This window comes from Palaemon carinicauda, chromosome 9 (genome assembly GCF_036898095.1).
Source record: "Palaemon carinicauda isolate YSFRI2023 chromosome 9, ASM3689809v2, whole genome shotgun sequence".
Taxonomy (NCBI): Eukaryota; Metazoa; Arthropoda; class Malacostraca; order Decapoda; family Palaemonidae; genus Palaemon; species Palaemon carinicauda.
In genome coordinates this window covers 58,101,854-58,123,784 of record NC_090733.1, presented here as the reverse complement: position 1 = coordinate 58,123,784, position 21,931 = coordinate 58,101,854, and the positions used below count along the sequence as shown (strand labels likewise).

At 36.8% G+C, this 21,931-nt stretch overlaps 1 protein-coding gene across 2 annotated transcripts in view; it reads right to left on the bottom strand.

Moving 5' to 3' along the window:
• TTLL12 (Tubulin tyrosine ligase-like 12) overlaps positions 1-21,931 on the bottom strand; it is a 799,864-nt gene that overhangs the window by 19,362 nt on the left and 758,571 nt on the right. For both annotated transcript variants that reach the window (XM_068380043.1, XM_068380041.1), the window contains one exon: positions 8,236-8,341. In XM_068380043.1, the coding sequence (XP_068236144.1) occupies positions 8,236-8,341 (106 nt within the window). The remainder of the gene's footprint in view (positions 1-8,235; positions 8,342-21,931) is intronic.

Below are 21,931 nucleotides of genomic sequence, written 5' to 3'. Positions count from 1 at the left end.
TTTCCTTTTTTCCCTCTTAACGAACTCAGCCATTATAGGGTTTATGAAATTTCTACTTAACCCTGGATAGGTACGATGGGTCGTTTGCGACCCCGAGCGTCAAAAAAAACAGGTTTTTCTCACGTGACTCACCCCCGTGACTGAATTTGTGGGTGATCGACCTGCAGGAGGTGTCTCCCCTACACGCTCTAGTAGTGTCCAGAAGTGCATTGCTGTAGCTGTACTCCTTCCCCGATTTCTGAGACGCGTCGGGGTCGTTCGCGACCGAGTTTACCCTTCTAAGGTAGTTTGCATAATTATCAAAGTTATTACGTATTATGAAATTGTCGTAGAATGGTGCAACTTGTATAGGTTATCAGTTGTGGAAAGTCTTGGTGGATTGTTTGGCTACCATGTGCATGATTTTTTTTTTAGTTAAAATGTCGTTCATCACCACGAGGACCATTTTACCGCGAGTGCCCCTTTTTCATTTTTTTTCATTTTTTTGCCAAGTCATTTTTCCGTAAGATATTGCCAAATAGGGTCGTAAAACTTTTGCTTGTTTAGTGTTGGAAAGTGTGTCTAGATGATCTGGCTACCCATGCATGACTTTGTTTTTGTCAGATACGACGTAGTTATTGGTATATTGGGTATTTAACTGCGGTTACCAATTTCTGTTTTTTTTCAATATTTGTAAAAATTACTACGTAGTAAGGAATTGCCGTATATTATTCATTTTTTTTTTCATGTTTATGTGTTAGAAAGTGTGCCTTGATGGTTGGGCTAACACGTGCATGTCTTTTTTTTTATCTGAGATGCCGTATATTAGAATGTCGGGCATTTTACCGCGAGTGTCCCTTTTTCATTTTTTTTCATTTTTTTGCCAAGTCATTTTTCCGTAAGATATTGCGAAATAGTATCGTAAAACTTTTGCTTTTTTAGTGTTGGAAAGTGTGTCTAGATGATCTGGCTACCCATGCGTGATTTTGTTTTTGTCAGATACGACGTAGTTATTGGTATATTGGGTATTTAACTGCGGTTGCCAATTTCTGTTTTTTTTTTCAATATTTGTAAAAATTTACTACGTAGTAAGGAATTGCCGTATATTATTGATTTTTTTTTCATGTTTGTGTTAGAAAGTGTGCCTTGATGGTTGGGCTAACACGTGCATGTCTTTTTTTTTATCTGAGATGCCGTATATTAGAATGTTGGGCATTTTTCCGCGATTGCCCCTTTTTATTTGTTTTGCATTTTTTTGCTTAGTCATGTTACCGTAAGGAATTGGCAAGTAGTGTCGCAAAACTTATAATTTTATAGTGTTGGAAAGTGTTTCTAGATGATCTGGCTACCCATGCCTATCTTCTTTTTTTAGCCAGATATGGCGTATATATAGGTATGTGTTCGATTTTCCTGTGATTGCCATTTTTTTGTTTTTTCCCATTTCTTTCAAAATTACTACGTACTATGGAACTATCACAGAGTAATTATTCATTTGGATGATTATTTGTCGGAAAATGTGCCTTGATGGTTTGCCTAGCCCGTGGCTGAATTTTTTTTTTCTGAAATGCCGTATATTAGAATGTTAGCCATTTTTCCGCGAGTGCCCCTTTTTATTTGTTTTGCATTTTTTTGCTTAGTCATGTTACCGTAAGGAATTGGCAAGTAGTGTCGCAAAACTTATACTTTTATAGTGTTGGAAAGTGTTTCTAGATGATCTGGCTACCCATGCCTATCTTTTTTTTTAGCCAGATATGGCGTATATATAGGTATGTGTTCGATTTTCCGGTGATTGCCATTTTTTCGTTTTTTCCCAATTCTTTCAAAATTACTACGTACTAAGGAACTATCACAGAGTAATGATTCCTCTAGATGTTTATTTGTCGGAAAATTTTGTTTACTTTTTTTTTGATTGAATATCATCAAATTTTTTTAGCTAAAATATTATATTGTTTTACATTTTTTTTTTTTCGATTTTATTTCCCTTCAAAAAAAATTTTTTGGGTCAGAATTTTAATTTTATAGTCGTAAAATAATCGACAATTATCCAGCAACCCACCATACAATTTTTATGCATATCCAATAATAATTAGATTAGTAAATAACACCTTGAAATTGACATACCCTTCCTACATTTCAAGTGGCAGATTAGGGAGTCTGAGTCAGTGTGGTTGGCGGCCATTTTGTGGACATATCCGAAGCGTAAGCTGCCCTATCTATATATATTCTTGTTCCCTATAGAATTTGTGATATTTTGGTATATTTTTACCTGCATAAATATCATATTATATATTAAATATATGTATTTTTTTACGAAATTTCTAAGTACTCAAAAAATTACCTTTAGATATGGCCCCTGATATAAATGTAATTTACAAAATAATGAAGATTTTTTTACATATTTTTATTTTAGGATAACATATGTTTATTCCCTAAAAAAATTAGCCACTTCCTATTTCATTTGGGTACCCAAAAAAATTCATGAAATTTGGACAAATTTTTTTGGCCAAAAAAAGTTACCCTTTTTTTCTCATTTCAGATCTTAACCTCCATGGGTCTGACTTCATCCAAAATACACCAAGATGTGTCCTAAACATTCAAGAATCAATTCCTAAAAGGATTTGTGTATATATGTATAAACTTTTTTTTTATGAATTTTTATGTCAGGTCTTTTTTTTTTCTACTTAATTTTTTAAAATATTTATAATAAATAGTTTTTCTGCAGATGAGTAGTATTTATCTTTACAGTTGTTTTAAGCATTCATTGAAGTTTTTTTTGGCAAAAGAAAAAAGGAGGTTACTGCAAAAACTGATTTTTCAAGAATTTTTTTTGGCGTCGGGGTCGTTCGCGTCCGAGTATACCCTTAAAGGGGTGTCCGAGGAGCGTACCTATCCAGGGTTAATAGAAAAACATCCAAAATAACAGTGAGAATTTTAATGTTTATTTTCCAAAGAAGGATTTGTTTACAGTTACTTTTTATTTTTATCTATATTCTATAAATTTATTTAAGAAAAACCATGCAATTGAGTTGTTTCTCATTTAAGTACTCATTCACTTATTAATGTTTATTTTCGAAAGTAGGATTTGTTTACGGTTCATTTTTTTATATATTTACTTAAAAGACAAACAATGCAATTGAGTTGTTTCTCATATAACTACTTATTCACTTATAAACCCCAAAAACAATAAATTCTTACTCCAACTCAACAAATCGCTGTAACTCATGGATTCAAACAATATTAATTTAGAAAAATTGCCTATTCGAATATCTTGTAATTCGATCAATTGCAAATTCGAACAATTATTTTCGAATAATTGGTGTTCGAAAAAAAAGTTTTTAGAACAACTGTCTTTTTAATAATTGTTTTCCGATAAATCGTCAGCAAATCCTCCATTACAGACTCTTTAGAATTACAGTTTAGTGAAAGATTGAAAAAAAAAGAAAATCAGATAATGGGTAGGTTAAGATAAATTTGAAAGTGAAGTCGCCTAAATTAAATATTAAAATAAGACTATACTGTATATAAGTTTAGTGAAATCAGTGTTAATGTATGGCCATGAGTCATGATATGGCAATGAAACAATCTCAAACAGATTTAGAAGATTTCAGAACAAATCCCTAATGAGAATATTGGGAGTTGAATGGCAGGACAAGATTAGAAATGCCATATGTGAATGAGATCATGGTGAGGGGTAGATGGAGATGGTTTGGGCATGCTCTTTGCACTCCCCAAGAGAGGCTAGTTTACCAAATGTTTAATTGGGCTTCACAAGGTACTAGAAGAGTTGGAAGACCCAGGGCTAAATGGCTGAGGACTATGAAGCATGAAGTAGATGATGAATGGAGAAGTTTTGAATTAAAAGCTCAAGATAGAAATGACAGGCGAAATCTAAACGAGGCCCTTTGCATCAATAGGCATAGGAGGAATGATGATGATGATTATTATTATCATTTATAGCTAAGCTACAACCCTAGCTGGAAATGCTGGATGCTATAAGCTCAAGGGCGCCAAGAGGGAAAAGTAGCCCAGTGAGGAAAGAAAAGGAAATAAACAAACTACAAGAAAAGTAACGAAAAACTAAAATAGGAAACTAAAATAGGATATTTAAATAGGATATTAAAATAGGATATTAAAATAGATCTTCCAGAAACAAACTATACAAAGAAACTTATGTCAGATTATTCAATATAAAAACATTCCCTGCAAGTTTGAACTTTAGAAGTTCCACTGATTCAACTACTGGATTAGGAAGATCATTCTACACCCTGGTCATAGCTGGAATAAAATTTCTACAATATGGTATAGTATTGAGCCTAGTGATAGAGAAGGCATGACTAGTAGAGTTAACTGCATACCAAGTATTACGAGCAGGATGGTACTGTCCGGGAAGATCTGAATGCAAAAGATGGTCAGAATTATGAAAAATCTTATGCAACACGTATAACGAATTAAATGAATAACAGTGTCAGAGATTAATATCTAGATCAGGAAGAAGAAATCTAATAGACTGTAAGTTCTTGTCCAACAAAATAAGATGAGAATCAGCCGCCAAAGACCAGACAGGAGAACAACAGTTAAAAGAAGCCAGAATGAAAGAATTAAAACACTTCTTCCACATAGATTGATCACCAAAAATCTTAAAAAGACTTTCTCAATAAGCCATTTTTTGTACAACTGAAGAAGAGACAGATTGAATGTATTTCCCAAAAGTAAATATGCTAGAAAGAATCACACCTATAATCGTAAGTCGGAGTTAAAAAAAAAATCATCATATCCAGATATTGAGGAGCAACTGTCCTTGACCTAGCTACCTAAGTAATTTATTCATCTTACATAAGTCAGAAAGTATTTGTGGCTTAGATGGCTTTAACACCTAACGAGAGCTGGCTAGCATTGTCAACTTTCTTTGCATTTGATGGAATAAATCATTGAATTTAAAACAAATTGAAAATATTGAGGTGTATAAGGTGTCTTAGAACTAGTAATTTCTCATGACTAGAATAAGCAGCATCAGAGCTTACATTGGGCTTTATTGGAGTTCAGTGCTGGTGTGTCACTATTGTAATGAACTAGCCTAGTCCTCTCTGAATTTCCCCCAGAAATAAAAGCAAGTTTTATTTTATGATTTATAGAGCAACCATAGAAACACTTTTCCTTAAGAAGTATATAGTGAAGAGTTTATAACTCCTCACAGTGGCTATCTTGATCACATTCCTTTTATGATAAAGATGTAATGAGAATGAAGATCATGATTGCCCGAAAACAATTCCCTAGAAAAATCTAACAAGTAATTACTAACAAATTCAGAAGAAATCTCTAAATGCAATAAAACCTTAAATGCTGAGCAATCTGGAGTATGGGACTTCTTGTTTAACACGACAAAGATGCAGAAAATGAAGACAAAGCAAGGCTTGCCCAAGCGTCTGGTTTATTACCATTAACTGCTAGAATGTCTTATTACTTTACCAGTAGCCCACGTCTATTGGAAGGAAAAAACCAGGCCCTATTTTAGTTTCCTAGAAAAACGCTGATATAGTCAAGTTTTCATAGTAAAGAAATATGAACATAAGGCAGAAATCAATGTAAATGCGGGTGAAGGGATTATCATTATTATATCTAACCAAGCTACAACCCCAGTCGGGAAAGCAAAATGCTATAAGCACAAGGGCATCAACAGGGAAAAATAACTGAGCGAGGAAAGGAAATGAGGAAATAAATAAACGATAAAAGAAATGTAAAATTAAAATAAAATATTTTAAAAAACATTAACAACATTAAAGCAGATAATTCATATATAACTATAAAAAGGCTTATGTCAGCCTGTTCAACACAGAAACATTTGCTGCAGATTTGAACTTTTAAGTTCTACTGATTCAACTACCCAATTAGGAAGATCATTCCACAACTTGGTCACATGTGGAATAAAACTTCTAGAATACTGTGTAGTATTGAGCCTTACGATGGAGAGGGGCTGACTATTAGAATTAACTGCATGCCTAGTATTATGAACAGGATGGAACTGCCCAGATCATCTGAATGTAAAGAATGGTAAGAATTATGAAAAATCTTATGCAACATGCATAATGAACTAATTGAACGACAGTGCCAAAGATTAATATCTAGATCAGGAATAAGAAATTTAATAAACCGTTCCTGTCCAACAGATTAAGACCAGAATCATCACCTGAAGACCAGATAAGAGAACAATACTCAGAACAAGGTAGAATGAAAGAATTAAAACTCTTCTTCAGAATAGATTGATCACCGATAACCTTAAAAGACTTTCTCAATACGCCAATCTTTAGTGCAATTGAAGAAGACACAGATCTAATGTGTTTCTCAAAAGTAAGATTTGCTGTCGAGAATCACACCTAAAATTGTAAGTCATACAAAGTTAAAAAAACATTATCAATGCTTAAGATCTGGATGTTGAGGAGCCCCTGTCCTTGACCTACTTACAGGTATACTTCGAGTTTTGTTAGGATTTAACTTCATAACACATAACTTGCACCATGCAATAATTTTAGCTAGATCTCTATTCAGGATTCTGCAACCCCAGAACTACATTCAGGAGATGGAATTTATGCAAAGTGAGTAGCATCATCTGCATATGCAACAAGCTACTTTCTAGAGAAAACACCATGTCATGTGTACATAAGATGAAAAGTAATGGGCCAAGATACAACATTCCTGTACTCACTATGATGACCATCAACTCTTTGAGATCTATTACTTAAAAGTTCAATAATAATGCTCAGAAACAACCCACCCACTCCCAACTGTTTGAGTTTGAAAGCAAAGGCCTCATGATTAACACGGTCAAAGGAAGCACTAAAATCAAGGCCAATCATATGAACTTCCTGACCATAATCAAAGGATTTTTGTATAGCATTGGAGATTGTAAGAAGGGCATCACATGATCCAAGGCCTTTATAAAAACCAAATTGCAAACTAGGGAGCCTTCAGCAAACCTATTGAGAAGTTTTGCCAAAGGACATTCAAAATCTTTAGAATAATATAGGATATATGGAAATTGGGCGGTAATCAGTTGGACTTGAGCTACCGCAAACACATTTACATAATGGAGTAACATTACCAATTCTCCAACAAGTACTAAAAGCTGCTCTTCTTGCTAACTTGCGCAAAATAACAGATAACTTTGGAGCTAAGAAATCTGCTGTCTTTATAAAATAACAAAGGAAAAATACCATTCGGGTCTACACCTCCATAAGCATCAAGGTCCATCATGAGAGCTTTAATTTCAGAGATCGAAACGCTAAACTAACTCAGGAAAACAGGAATGAATAAGTTAGAGTTTCTCATTACTTTGCTTACTGTCAAACACATCAGCCAAAAGGGTTGCCTTTTCCTTTGGACAGTGAGTGACTGAGCCACCTGGTTTAAGTAAAGGAGGAACTATTGCATCTACACCAAAGAGTGCAGATTTAAAGGTAGTCCACCACTTATGTTCCTGGGTTGTACCAGAAAGGGTTTCTTTTATGGTTAGATTGTACTCCTTTTCAGCTAAAACATACACTCTCCGAGGAAAAGCTCCAAGCTGAGTATAGTTATTCCAAGTCAAATCTGATCTGTTACTCTTCCAAAGATGATAGGCCTCTTGGTTCTCCAAATAAGTATGTCAACAATCATCATTGAACCATGATTTGTCCTTCACTCGGTACCTTACCACGCGAGAGGGGATACGCCTATCAATTATGTTGATTAGATTCTCATTCAAAGGGAATACAAGATCAACCCTACTATACAATTGTGACCAATTAAAGCCCAAAAGATCATGCAAAATCCCATTCCAGTCTCTTTGAGATATAAATCTTACAAGAGTGATACATCACCAGTCACATTGCTTTCTGCTTTTTACTTTATTCTGTTTCCTTTACTTTCAGTCTACTTCTTTAATGAAATCTAAACTCTTATCAAGAATATTTATAACATTCGAACTACACACCAACAGTTATAAGTAATAATAATAATAATGATAATAATAAGGAATAACAATAAAAACAATAATGTTGATACCACAGCAATAATAATAATTCATTAACACCAAAAACAAGAATAATAATAATTCTTCTTTTTATTACTAAAAGATGATTACTAATTTATGTGATGAGGGAAACTCCTTCTAAAGAAAATCTTATTGACATTCACCTGCTCTTTAAGGAAAACAACGTACTGTAAAATACATACAACCTGCATGCACCAAGATTTCCCAAAAAAAAGTTCACTAAAACATACCTCCTTCAGTCCATTTAACCATAACATCAAATCCAAAACACCCTTTGGATTGAGTATTATGAGGAATCCCTTTAGGTGCTTCTTGTGATGTAGCAGCTTTGAAAACCTTCAAACAAAAGCAATGATTAAATCACTACCAACTCTTTAACAATAAAAATTATCTGGAGCATGGTAAAACCATGTACTACACAAGTTTATCCCAAGTTTATAGTAATTTAGTAGTTAATCAAAATTTATAAAAACATGGGTGAAAAAATTAATTTACTCCAATAACCATATGTGAGTTATTGTACTTGATTTTGCTCTGTAAGTGCTTACCTACAGCACGAGCATGAGTTTGGTATAAAACCAGGAAAAATTACCAGTAAAACACTTCTATCAAAGAAAAATAAATGTTGTGAGCTACCATTTCTATATTTACTGTACTCTTACTCAATTAAGCAAAACTACATATGGCATGCACAACCTAACCCATACTATACCTTTTCTCCTTGCATATCATCCACCTCTATTCACACCGCAACACTCTTCAACCCCGTCTCCAGGGCTTTGGTCCAGGATATTTTTTTTTTTTTTCAAATTTAATTATCTAGCATTTATACACACGAACCTACACAGAACCTGAGTTATGTGAAGATGTTCCATCTTTTCTCTCCCCTCTGGTTATTTATATGTATACTGTATTTCTTTGGCCAGTCATTTTAGGGCTGCCCAATATGATGTTCATATTGCTTCTCTTGAAGTTCCAATTGTCGACATTCATCAAAAAAATAAACAAATTCCTAATTTCTTTCCTTCTAATAGACACATACCTCTAATAAAAAATGGGGCATTCTAGTTGTTGATGACAAGAAGCAAAAAAGTGATGAACCAGGAGTTCTTTGTTATTTCAGTTTCTTAGTCGCATACACTGGACAAACTATCGTTCTCTGGGCTTCATGTTGCATGTTTTAGTGTTTTTTTAGATGTCTTACTTTGAATTTATTAGCTATTCCTGAATGGAGACAATGCTCTGATTTAAATAACCGTTGGAGGATTGTAAACGACTCGCTCCTCCTTTCATGGCAATGTGTTTTTCAAGTTTAAAGCACAAATGAAACTTGCTGTTAGTTTTGGGGGAAATCCATAGAAGAATAGGCTATAGTTATTTATAGCAGGGATGATGACAGTAATGACATGCCAACACCGTTCTTTAAAAACGTATTTAACCATCCATGTTTTGATAGTGATGAACTTCAAAAGCGCTTAACTTATTAGCTTTCTTTGTTAATCTTAGAAGGGTATTGAGTATTCTCTTGAGGGCAGGAATTCTCATCTTTCCTGGCTGGTTAGTAATCCTAAACTAACTTCTTAAGTCGGGTCTTGTGGTATTAGTGTTCCATTCAATAAGTATTTGGAATGTTCACTGTGCCTTTCACAGTCTTAAATTACTTTACTTTAAACCCTTTTGCTACTAAACCCTTGCATCCCCACTATCCTAGTAGCTCGTTTAGGTAACTAGATTACAAAGCAGAAGATTGAGTTGGTAGTGTGCCTTTTAATGTCCCTCCATTCACTAAATTAAGCTCTCTAAGCAACCTCATGTTTCATAATTCTGTGTTGCCAACTAAATTTGATATATGATGTTTTATTTTATTCATCATATATATATATATATATATATATATATATATATATATATATATATATATATATATATATATATATATATATATATATATATATATATATATATATATATATATATATATATATATATATATATATTGAAAGATGGTCCCATGTCTGGAAACCAAACATATAACATTATATATATTACGGCAGGAAAGCTAAACATCGTCTCGAATTCCAAACTCATCTATTTGCTTTTACATTAAACCAGTTACACTTGGAAAAATTAATACCCGAACTCTGAGACAGCTATATAACTCCCAGACAGCAATATATGAAACACAGAATACCCTAAGGTCTTTTAAGTACACTAAAAACTAAACTTGATAATTATTATTACCAATTATTTACCCCCACTTCTTGTTACGATTCTTTAACAAGGGTATGAGTGAATACTAATTTAAACACTGGTGATTGGAATAACACACTCTTTACAAAAATAAATATATTCTATATAAATTACACCACTTTGAAAAGAATTTACATGAAACAAATAAATCACTCGAAATATTAAGTCTGATCAAGGCTTAGATTAAGACAAAAATATTACAATCTGAAAATTATATAATCACTTGACTCGGAATATTATATCTGAATAAAACCTAGACTAAGACAAAAAAATAATACTTATGAAAATTATACAATCACTTCTTTCACATGAAATTAAATCTCAATACAATATATAAGTTTGATACTTAATGAAATAGATTACCAGATCACGATACAAATACCTTTCACCTTCCTACAAGGCCGTTTACAAAATCTCTAAGAAAATTTTCATAAATACTCAATATGTTTACAAAAACCCATCACACCAAAACTTTAAAATTTTACAGAACACTTCTAAAACAATACACTGCGCTGAGTTTGAGAAAGAGGAGGAGATGGTTGTCTAAAGGCTGGAATTCTCTATCTGATCTATGCAACCATGGGATCGCCTTTATATGAAACTTAGCTACTTCCAGAAGCTTCCTGGGGATCTAGACGCGTGGGGGGTTGACCTAACAGAGACGCCAGAGTTTCCAACTATATAAAAATGTCAAGAGAAGAATCCTAGGTTTTCAGGCAACTCTCAGAAGTTTACCCTCGCAACAGGGAGATGAACTCTCTCAAGCTAGTTCTGACCACCCTCTGTCCCCGACATAAAAAAAAAAAGATAAGATCTATCACTAAGTTTTTCGGGAAAATTCCAAAGCACATGGCACAATAATTGCATATTTCTTCTCAAACATGACGCAATACCTCATAAAAATATAAAATAACATGAAATAAGCCCTTGTTCCTATTTTGTACGGTTACATGACACTCTCAAACAGAATACATAAGACTTCGTAACAAAAATACATGAAATAAAAAGTTAATTCTTATAAATAATGTAAAATTACATAAATTGACTTGAATAAAGAATACAATGAAATTAACGATGAAAGTCTTCCGTAATTTACATAATAAACTTAAATCTACACGAGAGGAGCTCTTATTACGGGCTGGCTATTCATCTCTTCAATGCACAAATGAAATATATAAATAAATCATGAATAAACTATTGTATTTACTCTACACTAGACTAGCTTCGTAAGATAGCTCCCCCCAAAAAAGATAATTTATTCCGTGCTTAAATCCACCGAATCAGCCCAAGATATATAATCTGCAACCATATTATCTTTACCTGATATATGCTTTTCATTAATACAATACGGTTGCAAACATAATGATCATCTAGTTATCCTTTGATTATTATTTTTCATCTTATTCACAAAAGTTAAAGGATTATGATCCGAATACACTGTAATCTCTTCATTTTGTGGTTAATTCACATAGACCTCAAACTTGTTTATTGCTGTGACTAACACTAGTAGTTCCTTTTCAACTGTCAAGTAGGCTAGCTGATGTTTCTTCAGCTTCGATGATATAAAACAAACAGGATGAAGAATTCATTACTTGTCCTCTTGTAATAAAACAGCTCTAATCCCCTTATCTGACACATCCACTTGGATAAAGAATTTCTTGTTGAAATTAGGTGCTCGCAGTATCGGTTTCGAAGTTAAAATGGCCTTCCTTACATTTTTCCCTTTTCCTGATATCTCGATAACATAGGTCCTGTTACTACTCTCCTCCAAAATCCGGAATGGTTCTTGGGACTCGTTGGCGAGGGGGAATCTCCTTTTCGATGAATAAATCAATAGCTGATGTCCTACCGCAACCTGTCTGTTCGTAAACTTCATACCAACCTTTTTCTTTGCTCGTCCTTGACTCGTTTTCACGTCTTCAAAAGAAAATTTCCTCAACTCGCCGATCCTTTTCCTCAAATCCTTGACATTTTCTTTTTCCGTTACCTCTCAGTCCTTCCATTTTTCTGCTAAAATTTTCTTCAGTCCTCGTACTTCTCATCCAAATACCATTTCATTCAGGCTACAGCCCATGCTTTCTTGATAAGCATTACATACAGTATCTCGAGTAACATAAACGGTAGTCCGATGTCCCATTCATTCCCCATTTCGTTGCAGAAATTTGTTCAACGTTTGATGAAACCTCTCTAATGCACCTTGGGTCTCCAGATGATAAGCAGTTGATAGTTGTTGTTTCAAATCCAACAGTTTCATTACGTTCTGAAATAATTTTTTATGAGAAATTCGTTCCTCGGTCACTCTGAACGATTTCCGGTATACCAAACTAAGTAAGAAAGTCTAGTAACTTCTCGGCGATTATTTGGGCATTGATATTCTTGACAGTTATGGCTTCTGGGTACCTTGTCACTGGACACATCAAAGTAAACATATATTCATGACCTTTTTTGTCCTTGGTAAAGGTCCTACAATGTCGATCATTACCTTGCTGAAGGGTTCTCCTCGCACTTCTATCGGGTGTAAGGGAGCTTTCTTAATGTACTCGTTTGGCTTTCCAACCATCTGACGTACGTGACATGCACGGCAAAACTGGCTCACGTCCTTATGCATACCAGGCCAGAAAAAGTTTCATAATCTTCTCCATCTTCCTTATACACACATGTCCCGTCTCGTGCGCTACAGCGATCACCTGTCTTCTGAGCGGTGCGGGAATTAATATCTGATGATATATCCCCATATTCAGTATTTTCAGAAATATCGGCGAGCCTATGGTTCCTCATAAGCAACCCATCCTTAAGATAATAACAGGTCGGAGACTGCTGTGCCTCAGTCACATCCACCACACGGTAAAATGATTCTGTTAATGTTGCATTCTTCCGTTGAAATCCTATTAGCCTTTTCCTACTCACTTGTCCTACTTCTAACGCTGAGTTTTCTATTTCTTCCACGTCATCTTGTTCACTCGTTAGTTGTTCCTCTTTGCTCGGGCTTACTTGGGAGTTATCCTCTTGCATACCATCAATGGAATCCTCTTCTTTGGAAAACTAATCCTCCAACTTCATCGCGACCTTCAATTTCTTTTTCTTCTTCAGTAGCCACTTACTTCGTCACACCCCTAGTCATCACACAACTGGGAAACAAATATGGGTAGTCCTTCTCAAGTTCAGTCAAAGGACTATACTTCAATGGTTTCTCCGTTGCAATGGGACGAGGCACAAATGGCGCTCCACCAACCTCATTACCCAGCAGGAAGTCTACTCTTTCGACAGCAAATAAATCCTTTACCACAAATTCAAACAGCAAATACGGGTAACCTCTTCACCTCCTATTCCCTTCAAAATAACAGAGTCCTCTGTGAGAGACTGGTCCTCCACCGGTTGAACTCTTTGTACCACCACACTATGGTTACAACCTGTTACACAATATCCTAACCAAGTTTCGGTCACTCCCGTCTATTGCTGCTAACATAACTTCATAAATATATGGTTTAAAGGTATCCACACTGTTTGGGTTTGTCCTGTTCGTCATGTAAACGTTGGCTGGTTTATTTTCATCTTCGACCTTTCCTGATTGTTTCTTCGTCTTCGCATTCTGTGAAGTCAAACTATCCTTAATTACTTGGGCAACTGCTTTCAGTTGATTCGACCAACATTAGTTACTGATATGGCCTCTCTTGCCACACTTGAAACAGACAATATTAACCCAAGCCCGTCTTTTACGATACTTGAAGGAGGATGATTCAACGATTGTGCTGTGGTACTATCGTATTCTGCTTAGGAACAGTACCAGTCATACTTATACTGTAACTGTTGAACTTGTACACGTAATTATTACTTAAATGGTTTCCATGGTTCGGCGAATACTTGACACTTGGTAGGAACGAGGGTTGAAATTTCATGCCCAAGGAGGGTTGTGCAATCTCTCTGGCCTCCTCCTCCTCTTCCTCTTCCATTCTCCTCGCATGTCTTGCAATCTCTCGGGCTGCTTCTTCCCATCTTGCTTCCATTTCTTTCTCTCATCCCTCATGTCTTAGTTCCATTTCCTTCTTTCTTTCTTCCTGTCTTCCTTCCATTTCCTTCACACATTGTTTTTCTTCTCTCTTCTTCTTCTTCTTCTCGCCTTGCTTCCATTTCTTCCCGTCTTCTCTCTCTTTCTTCTCATTCTGCCATCATCTTCACCTTGATGAAATTCTTCTCCGCTGCAATTCGTCAAATCTACTAATTTGAACACAGGTGATTGGAATAATGCACTCTTTACAAAAATAAATATATTCTATATAAATTACAACACTTTGAAAGAATTTACATAAAAACCAAATAAATCCCTCAAAATATTAAGTCTGAACAAAGCTTAGATTAAGACAAAAATGTTAAGATCTGAAAATTATATAATCACTTGACTTGGAATATTATATCTGAATAAACCTTAGACTAAGACAAAAGAAATAATACTTATGAAAATTTTACAATCACTTGTTTCACACAAAACAAGAGAATTTATATAAATACTCACTATGTTTACAAAAACCCGACACACCAAAACTTTAAAATCTCACTGAACACTTTCAAAACAATACACTGAGCTGAGTATGAGAGAGAGGGGGAGAAGGCTGTCTTAATGCTGAAATTCTCTATTTCATCTATGCAACCCTGGGGTCGCCTTTATATGAGACTTAGCTACTTCCAGAAGGTTCCAGGAAATCTGGGAGCGAGGGGGGATGGCCTAACAGGTATGCCAGAGTTTCCAACTACTGTGTTTTAAAAATATCAAGAGACGAATTCTGGGTTTTCAGGCAACTCTAGGACGGTTATCCTTACAACAGGGAGACGAACTCACTCGACCTATCACTAGATTTTTCGGGAAAATTCCGAAGCACATTGCACAATAATTGCATATTTTCTTGTATGGTCACATAACTCTCAAACAGCTTACGTAAGACTTCATAACAAAAATTTGTGAAGTAAAAAGTTAATTCTTAAAAATAAAGTAAACTTACATATACTGATTTGAATAAACCTAATGAAATTAACAACAAAAGTCTTAGAGAATTTACAAAATAAACTTGAATCTACACGAATGGGTTGGCTATTCATCTCTTGAATGCACAAATGAAATATATAAATAAATCTTGAATAAACTATTTTATACTCTACACTAGACCAGCTTTCTAAGATATATATATATATATATATATATATATATATATATATATATATATATATATATAAGGGATTTTGACGTAGGAAAAATCTATATTTGGGTGAGATAGCCATGTCGTCCTGTTGGAAGTTCCTTCTGGCAACTTCTACAGTATAATATTTCTGCGATTGATATTACAAGAGAATTACCGTCAGGTATCACGGGGTTGTAACCCCCGGAAACGACTATCCGAAGATATTGTGTATAATCAGGGATGTATCCTAAGATAATCATAGATATCTGCACCCAAAACAGACCTTACCCAGTCTAATATACTAAGGGGTAGGACAAGTAAGGAGCCGTTATACATCCTATCACCTGACAATGTTCCTATACGCTCCCGCTTCTCATTCCACGTCGCAGCTGAGCTACTGTGAAATATAAGCCTCCAACGAGCAAAGGGGTGGGGAAAAGTATGATGTAACGGGTGGGCCATCAGGACGACATGGCTATCTCACCCAAAAATAGATTTTTCCTACATCAAAATCCCTTTTTTGGGCTCGAGCCATGTCGTCCTGATGGAAGTGTACCAGAGAATTATTTATACTCGGTATAAGGCTTCTCCGTGGAAAAAACCTGCCATTAATGGGTGCTCACCACTTATATGATGAAGTAAATCTTAATTTTCTACCTTGAAAAAGAATCCAAAATGAACGTGATTTGGTAAATATGGTAATGTTCTAAGGGGAAAGATCTACGACCCGCTATCAACCATCCCTTTGGTGAAGAACACTCTCTTCAATAGTTGTGAAGAACTCATATTACCAATATCATGAGCGTAGTGAGTAATCATTGAAGAACAAATACTTATCTTTAAATAGATTCTTAGTGTGTAGTGTTGGTAGTTTAATTCTACTACCAGGAATTAAGTCTAGCAATAAAAAGCATCAAACAGTATACAATTTTAATTAGACAATCTATTTTAACAAATTTTAATACAGTATATATGAACAGCATTGTGATCTGTCAGTGTACCCTAAAATATATTCAAGATAAAATTCTTTACCTAAGTAATCATGAGGGGAGACAATTTGATATATCCTAGAACCCCTTAAGAAGGAGAAATTAAGATAAAAATATTGCCGTATATGGCTAAATGCAAAATAGTGTCAAACCCAACCAAAGAAACTGAAATATATCAAACTCAGTTCCAAAATAGGTATAGTATGCTCCCATAGGTACACCTATAAAATTCAGAGAAACTAAATTGAATCCTGAAATTTAAAATTTGGAAATTGTTTAATATAGATCATGAAGCAAAACCGACAGTTTACTTATTGAAGAAAATAAGGTGGAAGAATACCCAAGGACGCACTTGAGGGCTACGTTGTTGCAGCAGGTTTTATAACACTACCTGCTGCCACCACAAAATGATGAACTTCGTCCAATTGCTTCATATAATGCTTGAAAAACACCCTGGTGGACTTCCAACCAGTATAGGCTTGTAAACCTTCAAATGACATATACTGAAAGAAGTTCAGAGATGATACCACTTTCCTAGGGTCATGACCCAACGGCATGCTAGCCGGGTCTGCTCTTCTAATAAAATAAGCCAATTTTACTCTAAGTTGTTTCAAAAACAACTCTGATCCGACCGTCTCACCTCTAAATAATTGGCCCTTTTTAACATTCTGTGTCCTGTCAAGATATGTCTTTAAACACTGTACTGGACACAGGGTGAGATCACTTTCCAGGGGAACTATTTTCCATGGTCCCCGTTTAGATGATAGTTCATTCTTAGCCAAAAAGGTAGGATCAGGGTATAAATTAACTTCACCATTGTCTGTAACTTCTATGTGACCTTCATCTCTAGAGAGAGCAACAATTTCACTAATCCGAGCTCCAGAAGCCATAGCAATTAGGAAAATTACTTTTTGAGATAAATCTCATAAAGACGCTGTTTGATTGTCAATTTCCGAAGCTAGTTGTAAAACTTTATCCTATGACCAGGAGATTGGCCTCGGTGGAATTGCTTGTCTCAACCTGGCGCAAGCTTTCAGAATCTTGCTGAAGAGGTCTGAGTTAAAACCTATGTCAAAAGCATATAAAATGGATCTAGCTAGGGCAGACTTGTACGACGCAATCGTGGAGGATGCTAGACCTTTGGCATGTAAGTCGACAAGAAAGCCTAAACAAAAATCCATAGAGATAGAAGATGGATTTTTATCTTTCACATATCGAACCCATTTCTTCCAAGAAGTTTCATACCGATTCAAAGTAGTGGAAGTTTTATAATTTTCCACACATGACAATTTGTCCCTTTGAATTTTGAATCTTTTTTTCCAGGGCTAATGCGAAAAAATCATGAGATGAAGGGCTTTCGTTTTTCAGGATGAAGCGAAGACAGTCCTCCTCTGTACTTCTTGAGACAGGGTTGGGCTGGGTAGAAGTACCAGCCTGGGGTTCCTTTCTGTCACCAAAGAATACCAGGTGCTCTTCGGACAAAGAGGAGCAACCAGGGCTGCTGTCCCCCTGAACGATCGAAGCTTGTTCAACACCTTTAAGAGAAGATTGAAGGAAGGGAATACAAAAATCTTCTCCCATTGATTCCAATCAATGTTTAACGCGTCCATGATTATCGCCTTTAGATCCACATTTGGTGCCATATAGTTGGGAAGTTTCTTGTTGAGACTCGTTGCAAACAGGTCCACCTGAAGACCTGGGACTACCCCCTGCACGAAAGAGAATGATTTTTCATTTGGAGACCATTCTGTCTCTAGCGGATGTGTTCAGGATAGAGAGTCTGCCATCACATTCCGAATTCCGTGAAGGTGAGAGGCAGACAGATGCCACCTCTTCCTCTGAGCCAATGAAAAATGGCTATCATTACATGGTTTATTTGAGATCTTGACCTTTGCCTGTTGATGCAATGAACTATTTCTTTGCTGTCTAATATGAGATGGATGTGAAGGTTGTTCTTTAATTGTAGCCTTTTCAGGGATAAGAAGACTGCCATGGCCTCCAGAATATTGATGTGGAATTGCTTAAATCTCTGGGACCAACAACCTTGCACTTTCTTAAGTGGAGTATGACCCTCCCAACCGTCCAGTGAGGCATTCGTATGTAGAATCACTGCAGGAGGAGGAAAGTGCAATGGAACCGTCTTGGAAAGACTTCTGTCATCTGACCACTGACGGAGTTGCTGTCGAAGCAACTCCGGGGTCGTCTTCTGATGATCGCGGAAAGCTGTGGAAGCTCTCTTTTTCCAAACCCTGCTTGCATCCTTGAGTCTGATCTTGAGGAGAGGCTTCATTATAGAAACATACTGAAGTGAGCCCAGAACCCTTTCCTGACAACGTCTGGTGTTCTTTCTCGACTTGATGACAGACCAAACTGACTGGGCTATTTCCTTCCTCTTGGCAGAAGGAATAGAGAGGGTATGAGTCTTTAGATACCAATGAATCCCTAACCACTGGATCACCTGAGCCGGGTTCAGTCTTGATTTCTTGAAGTTTATTTTGAATCCTAGATATTGGAGGAATTTTCCCTCGTGATATGTTGCTTTCATGTGTTCCCTGGCTGAGGGAGCCCACACGAACCAATTGTCTAGGTATACTGCTACTTGAAGGCCTCTTTCCCTTGATTGTTCAACAACTTCGTCTATAACTTTCATGAAAATCCACGGAGCTATGTTGAGCCCGAGTGGCATAACTCTGAATACATAAGCCTTTCTCTGCAGTCTGAAACCAAGGTAGGGGGAGAAACGTCGACCTATCGGAAGATGCCAATAAGCGTTGGTGAGATCTATAGAGACGGTGTAAGCCCCCTGGGGTAGTAAGGTCTGTATCTGCGAAAGTCAGCATCTGGAACTTGTCGCACTGAACGAAAAGGTTTAGATGGGACAAGTCCAGAATAGCTCGAGGAATAATCAAATCTTTCTTTAACACGCACAATAGAAGACCTTGAAACTTCATAGATTTTGAGCAACAGATAACTCTCTTCTTTAAAAGGTCCTGCACATATTGTTCCAGATATGGTGTTGATTTCTGAAAAAAGCTCTTGATCCTCGGGGGTTGTTCCTTCCATTTCCAGCATAGATCGCTGGATATCACGCTTTGTGCCCAAGGACTGAACGCCCACCTGTCCTTGAACAATTTCAGTCTTCCCCATACTGGAGTATCCTCATTGTTTTGGTTGAGGATGTGTAACCCTAGTTCCCGTTACTTCGGAGACCCCGACTCCTTGAACTACATCCTCTGTCGGACCGGCCTCTACCCCCTCTTTCATGATTGAATGTTGGGGACTGTGAAGTCATCAGGTGAGGAACATTGAAAGGATTCTGCGAAGCACTACCTGAAGCAGAGATGAAGGGCCTCCCAAGGTATTTTGGTTTACGGACCCTCTTAGGTTGAGGGCCAACCCCAGGAATACATTTCCTTTTTAGAGATATTCCCCATCTCTGGAAAAGACTTATTTTCTGCTGCCGCTTTATCTAAGATCTCCTTTACTAATTTCTGTGGAAAAAAATCTTTACCCCAAATACAATTGTCAAGAAGACGCTTCGGTTCGCGACGAATGGTCGCGGATGCTAAAACTTGCTTCCTGGAGACTCTTCGAGCCTGAAAGAAGTAAAATCGAAAAGACAGGGGCATCAATGAAATTACCAATCATCATTTCTACAAAGCATTGAAGAGACATCGAAGCTGATAGTCTCTCCATAGCCTCCAATTCCGCCTTAAGTAGGTGTTCCGGAATCCTTGGCAGTCTTTCATTTAACCGGATATCCAACCAGTGTTCAGCGTCATGGGGAAGATGGAGTGACACAGGTGTACATTCTTTCAAGACCGGAAGAAACTTACCCTCCTTGACGGCCTATTTTACAGCTAAAAGGGCTTTCGAAGCAAAGAGAAAAACCATTGTGTCGGGTACTATAAAAGTGCCAACCATTTACCAAAAGTGCCTAATCGAGCAATTAATACACCTTACTGTCTTCATTTCCTTCACAGCCAGGTGCTGTGCTCTGGTGTGATCTAGAAGAATCGCTTCTTTAGGGATAGCGCCATCTCTTAACGGAATACCTTCAGCTAACCTAACACAGCAAAAGGGGTAGGCCTCTACACCTGGATAAAACTCCAGGTCAGTAACCGGTCTAGAGCCTAGCCCCTCTCCAATATGAAGAATACCCTCCGAAAGCACCGCATGACCCGCATACCTCTACGGGTTCTGTTGTGTGCAAGAGGGAAGCTGAGAAGGTAAAACCTTAGCTTTAGAAGGATACTCTTGAGGTTTCAAAGCCTGAATCTCCTCCCGCAAGGCTTTAAACATCCTTCTTTGGTATTCTTGGGTCCCTTCCATAAAAGCCTTCATGTTTGCTAACAGGGACCTGTCTTCCAAGTTAGATGGGAATTTAGGAAGTGTTGGTTCGCCTGGCTCGACCGGGGATGGAGAAGGGACAGAAACAGGAGGCGTACCTGAAAAAGAAGGCGTAGTCATAACAGTTGATATAGGAGCTGCCGTAGTGACGGCAGTTGAAACAATGGAACACACGGAGTCTCTCTCGGAAGTCACACTAACCTCATCCAATTCGGGCAGGTAAGAATCATCCACATGAGGAGGGGTTCATCCGAATCTACTGCCGATAGGAGAGCCAATTCTCTACCCGGAGATAAAGAAGAAACCGAGGATAAATTGTCCATGTCAAGGCTCAAAGAACTTACAGTTTCATCTACGCCAATCTGAACGGTAGGTATGGGTCTAGGTGGGGCGTACCCCAACACTGAGTCCGGGGCTGCCTTCGGAAAAAGAATATCCTTCCAAGCTACAGAAGGAAGATAAGGAGCCTTTGCCTCAGCATTCTTTTTGAAACCCCTGACCCAGGAACGAAGGGATCTCTGGAAAAACACTCGGTCGTCATCAGAAACATCCTTTGATATCCATCCAGAATGATGTAAGTCCTTACACACACTGCAATCCTGAGGGTCCCAATAGGAGATTGGAATGATGCATCTCCTTCGAAGATCCCGCCTGTAAAGAGGAGAAACAACCATGATTACCTTAATCTCTTTAGATCACCACGCTGAAAAGAATGGGTTAGTATCATTCATAATTTCAGTCAAAAATTGGGAAATTATCTAAAAAAATATGTGTATTTACAATTTGAGATCAGAAAGAGAAAAATGGTCCCAATATCCAGACCTCTTTAAGGTCGTTAGATTGGAATTAAAGCCAACTTAAATTGTCCCCTTTTATCATTTGAATATTGTTCAGTTAAAAGAGGGAACAAGGATGCTCATCAAAATCAATAGCCTACTTTCTCTGCAGAGAAAGGCCTAATAGGAAGGTAACGGAGTCACCTACCTTGCAAAACATATCTACGCATCGATAATTGGAGCAACCAAAGGTAAAAATATAAGGCTATTCTTTAAACCATAATCTGACAAGGGGAATCGTAATAGAATCTCACCTGTAAGATGTGCATCTTACAGGTGAGATTCTATTACGATTCCCCTTGTCAGATTATGGTTTTAAGAATAGCCTTA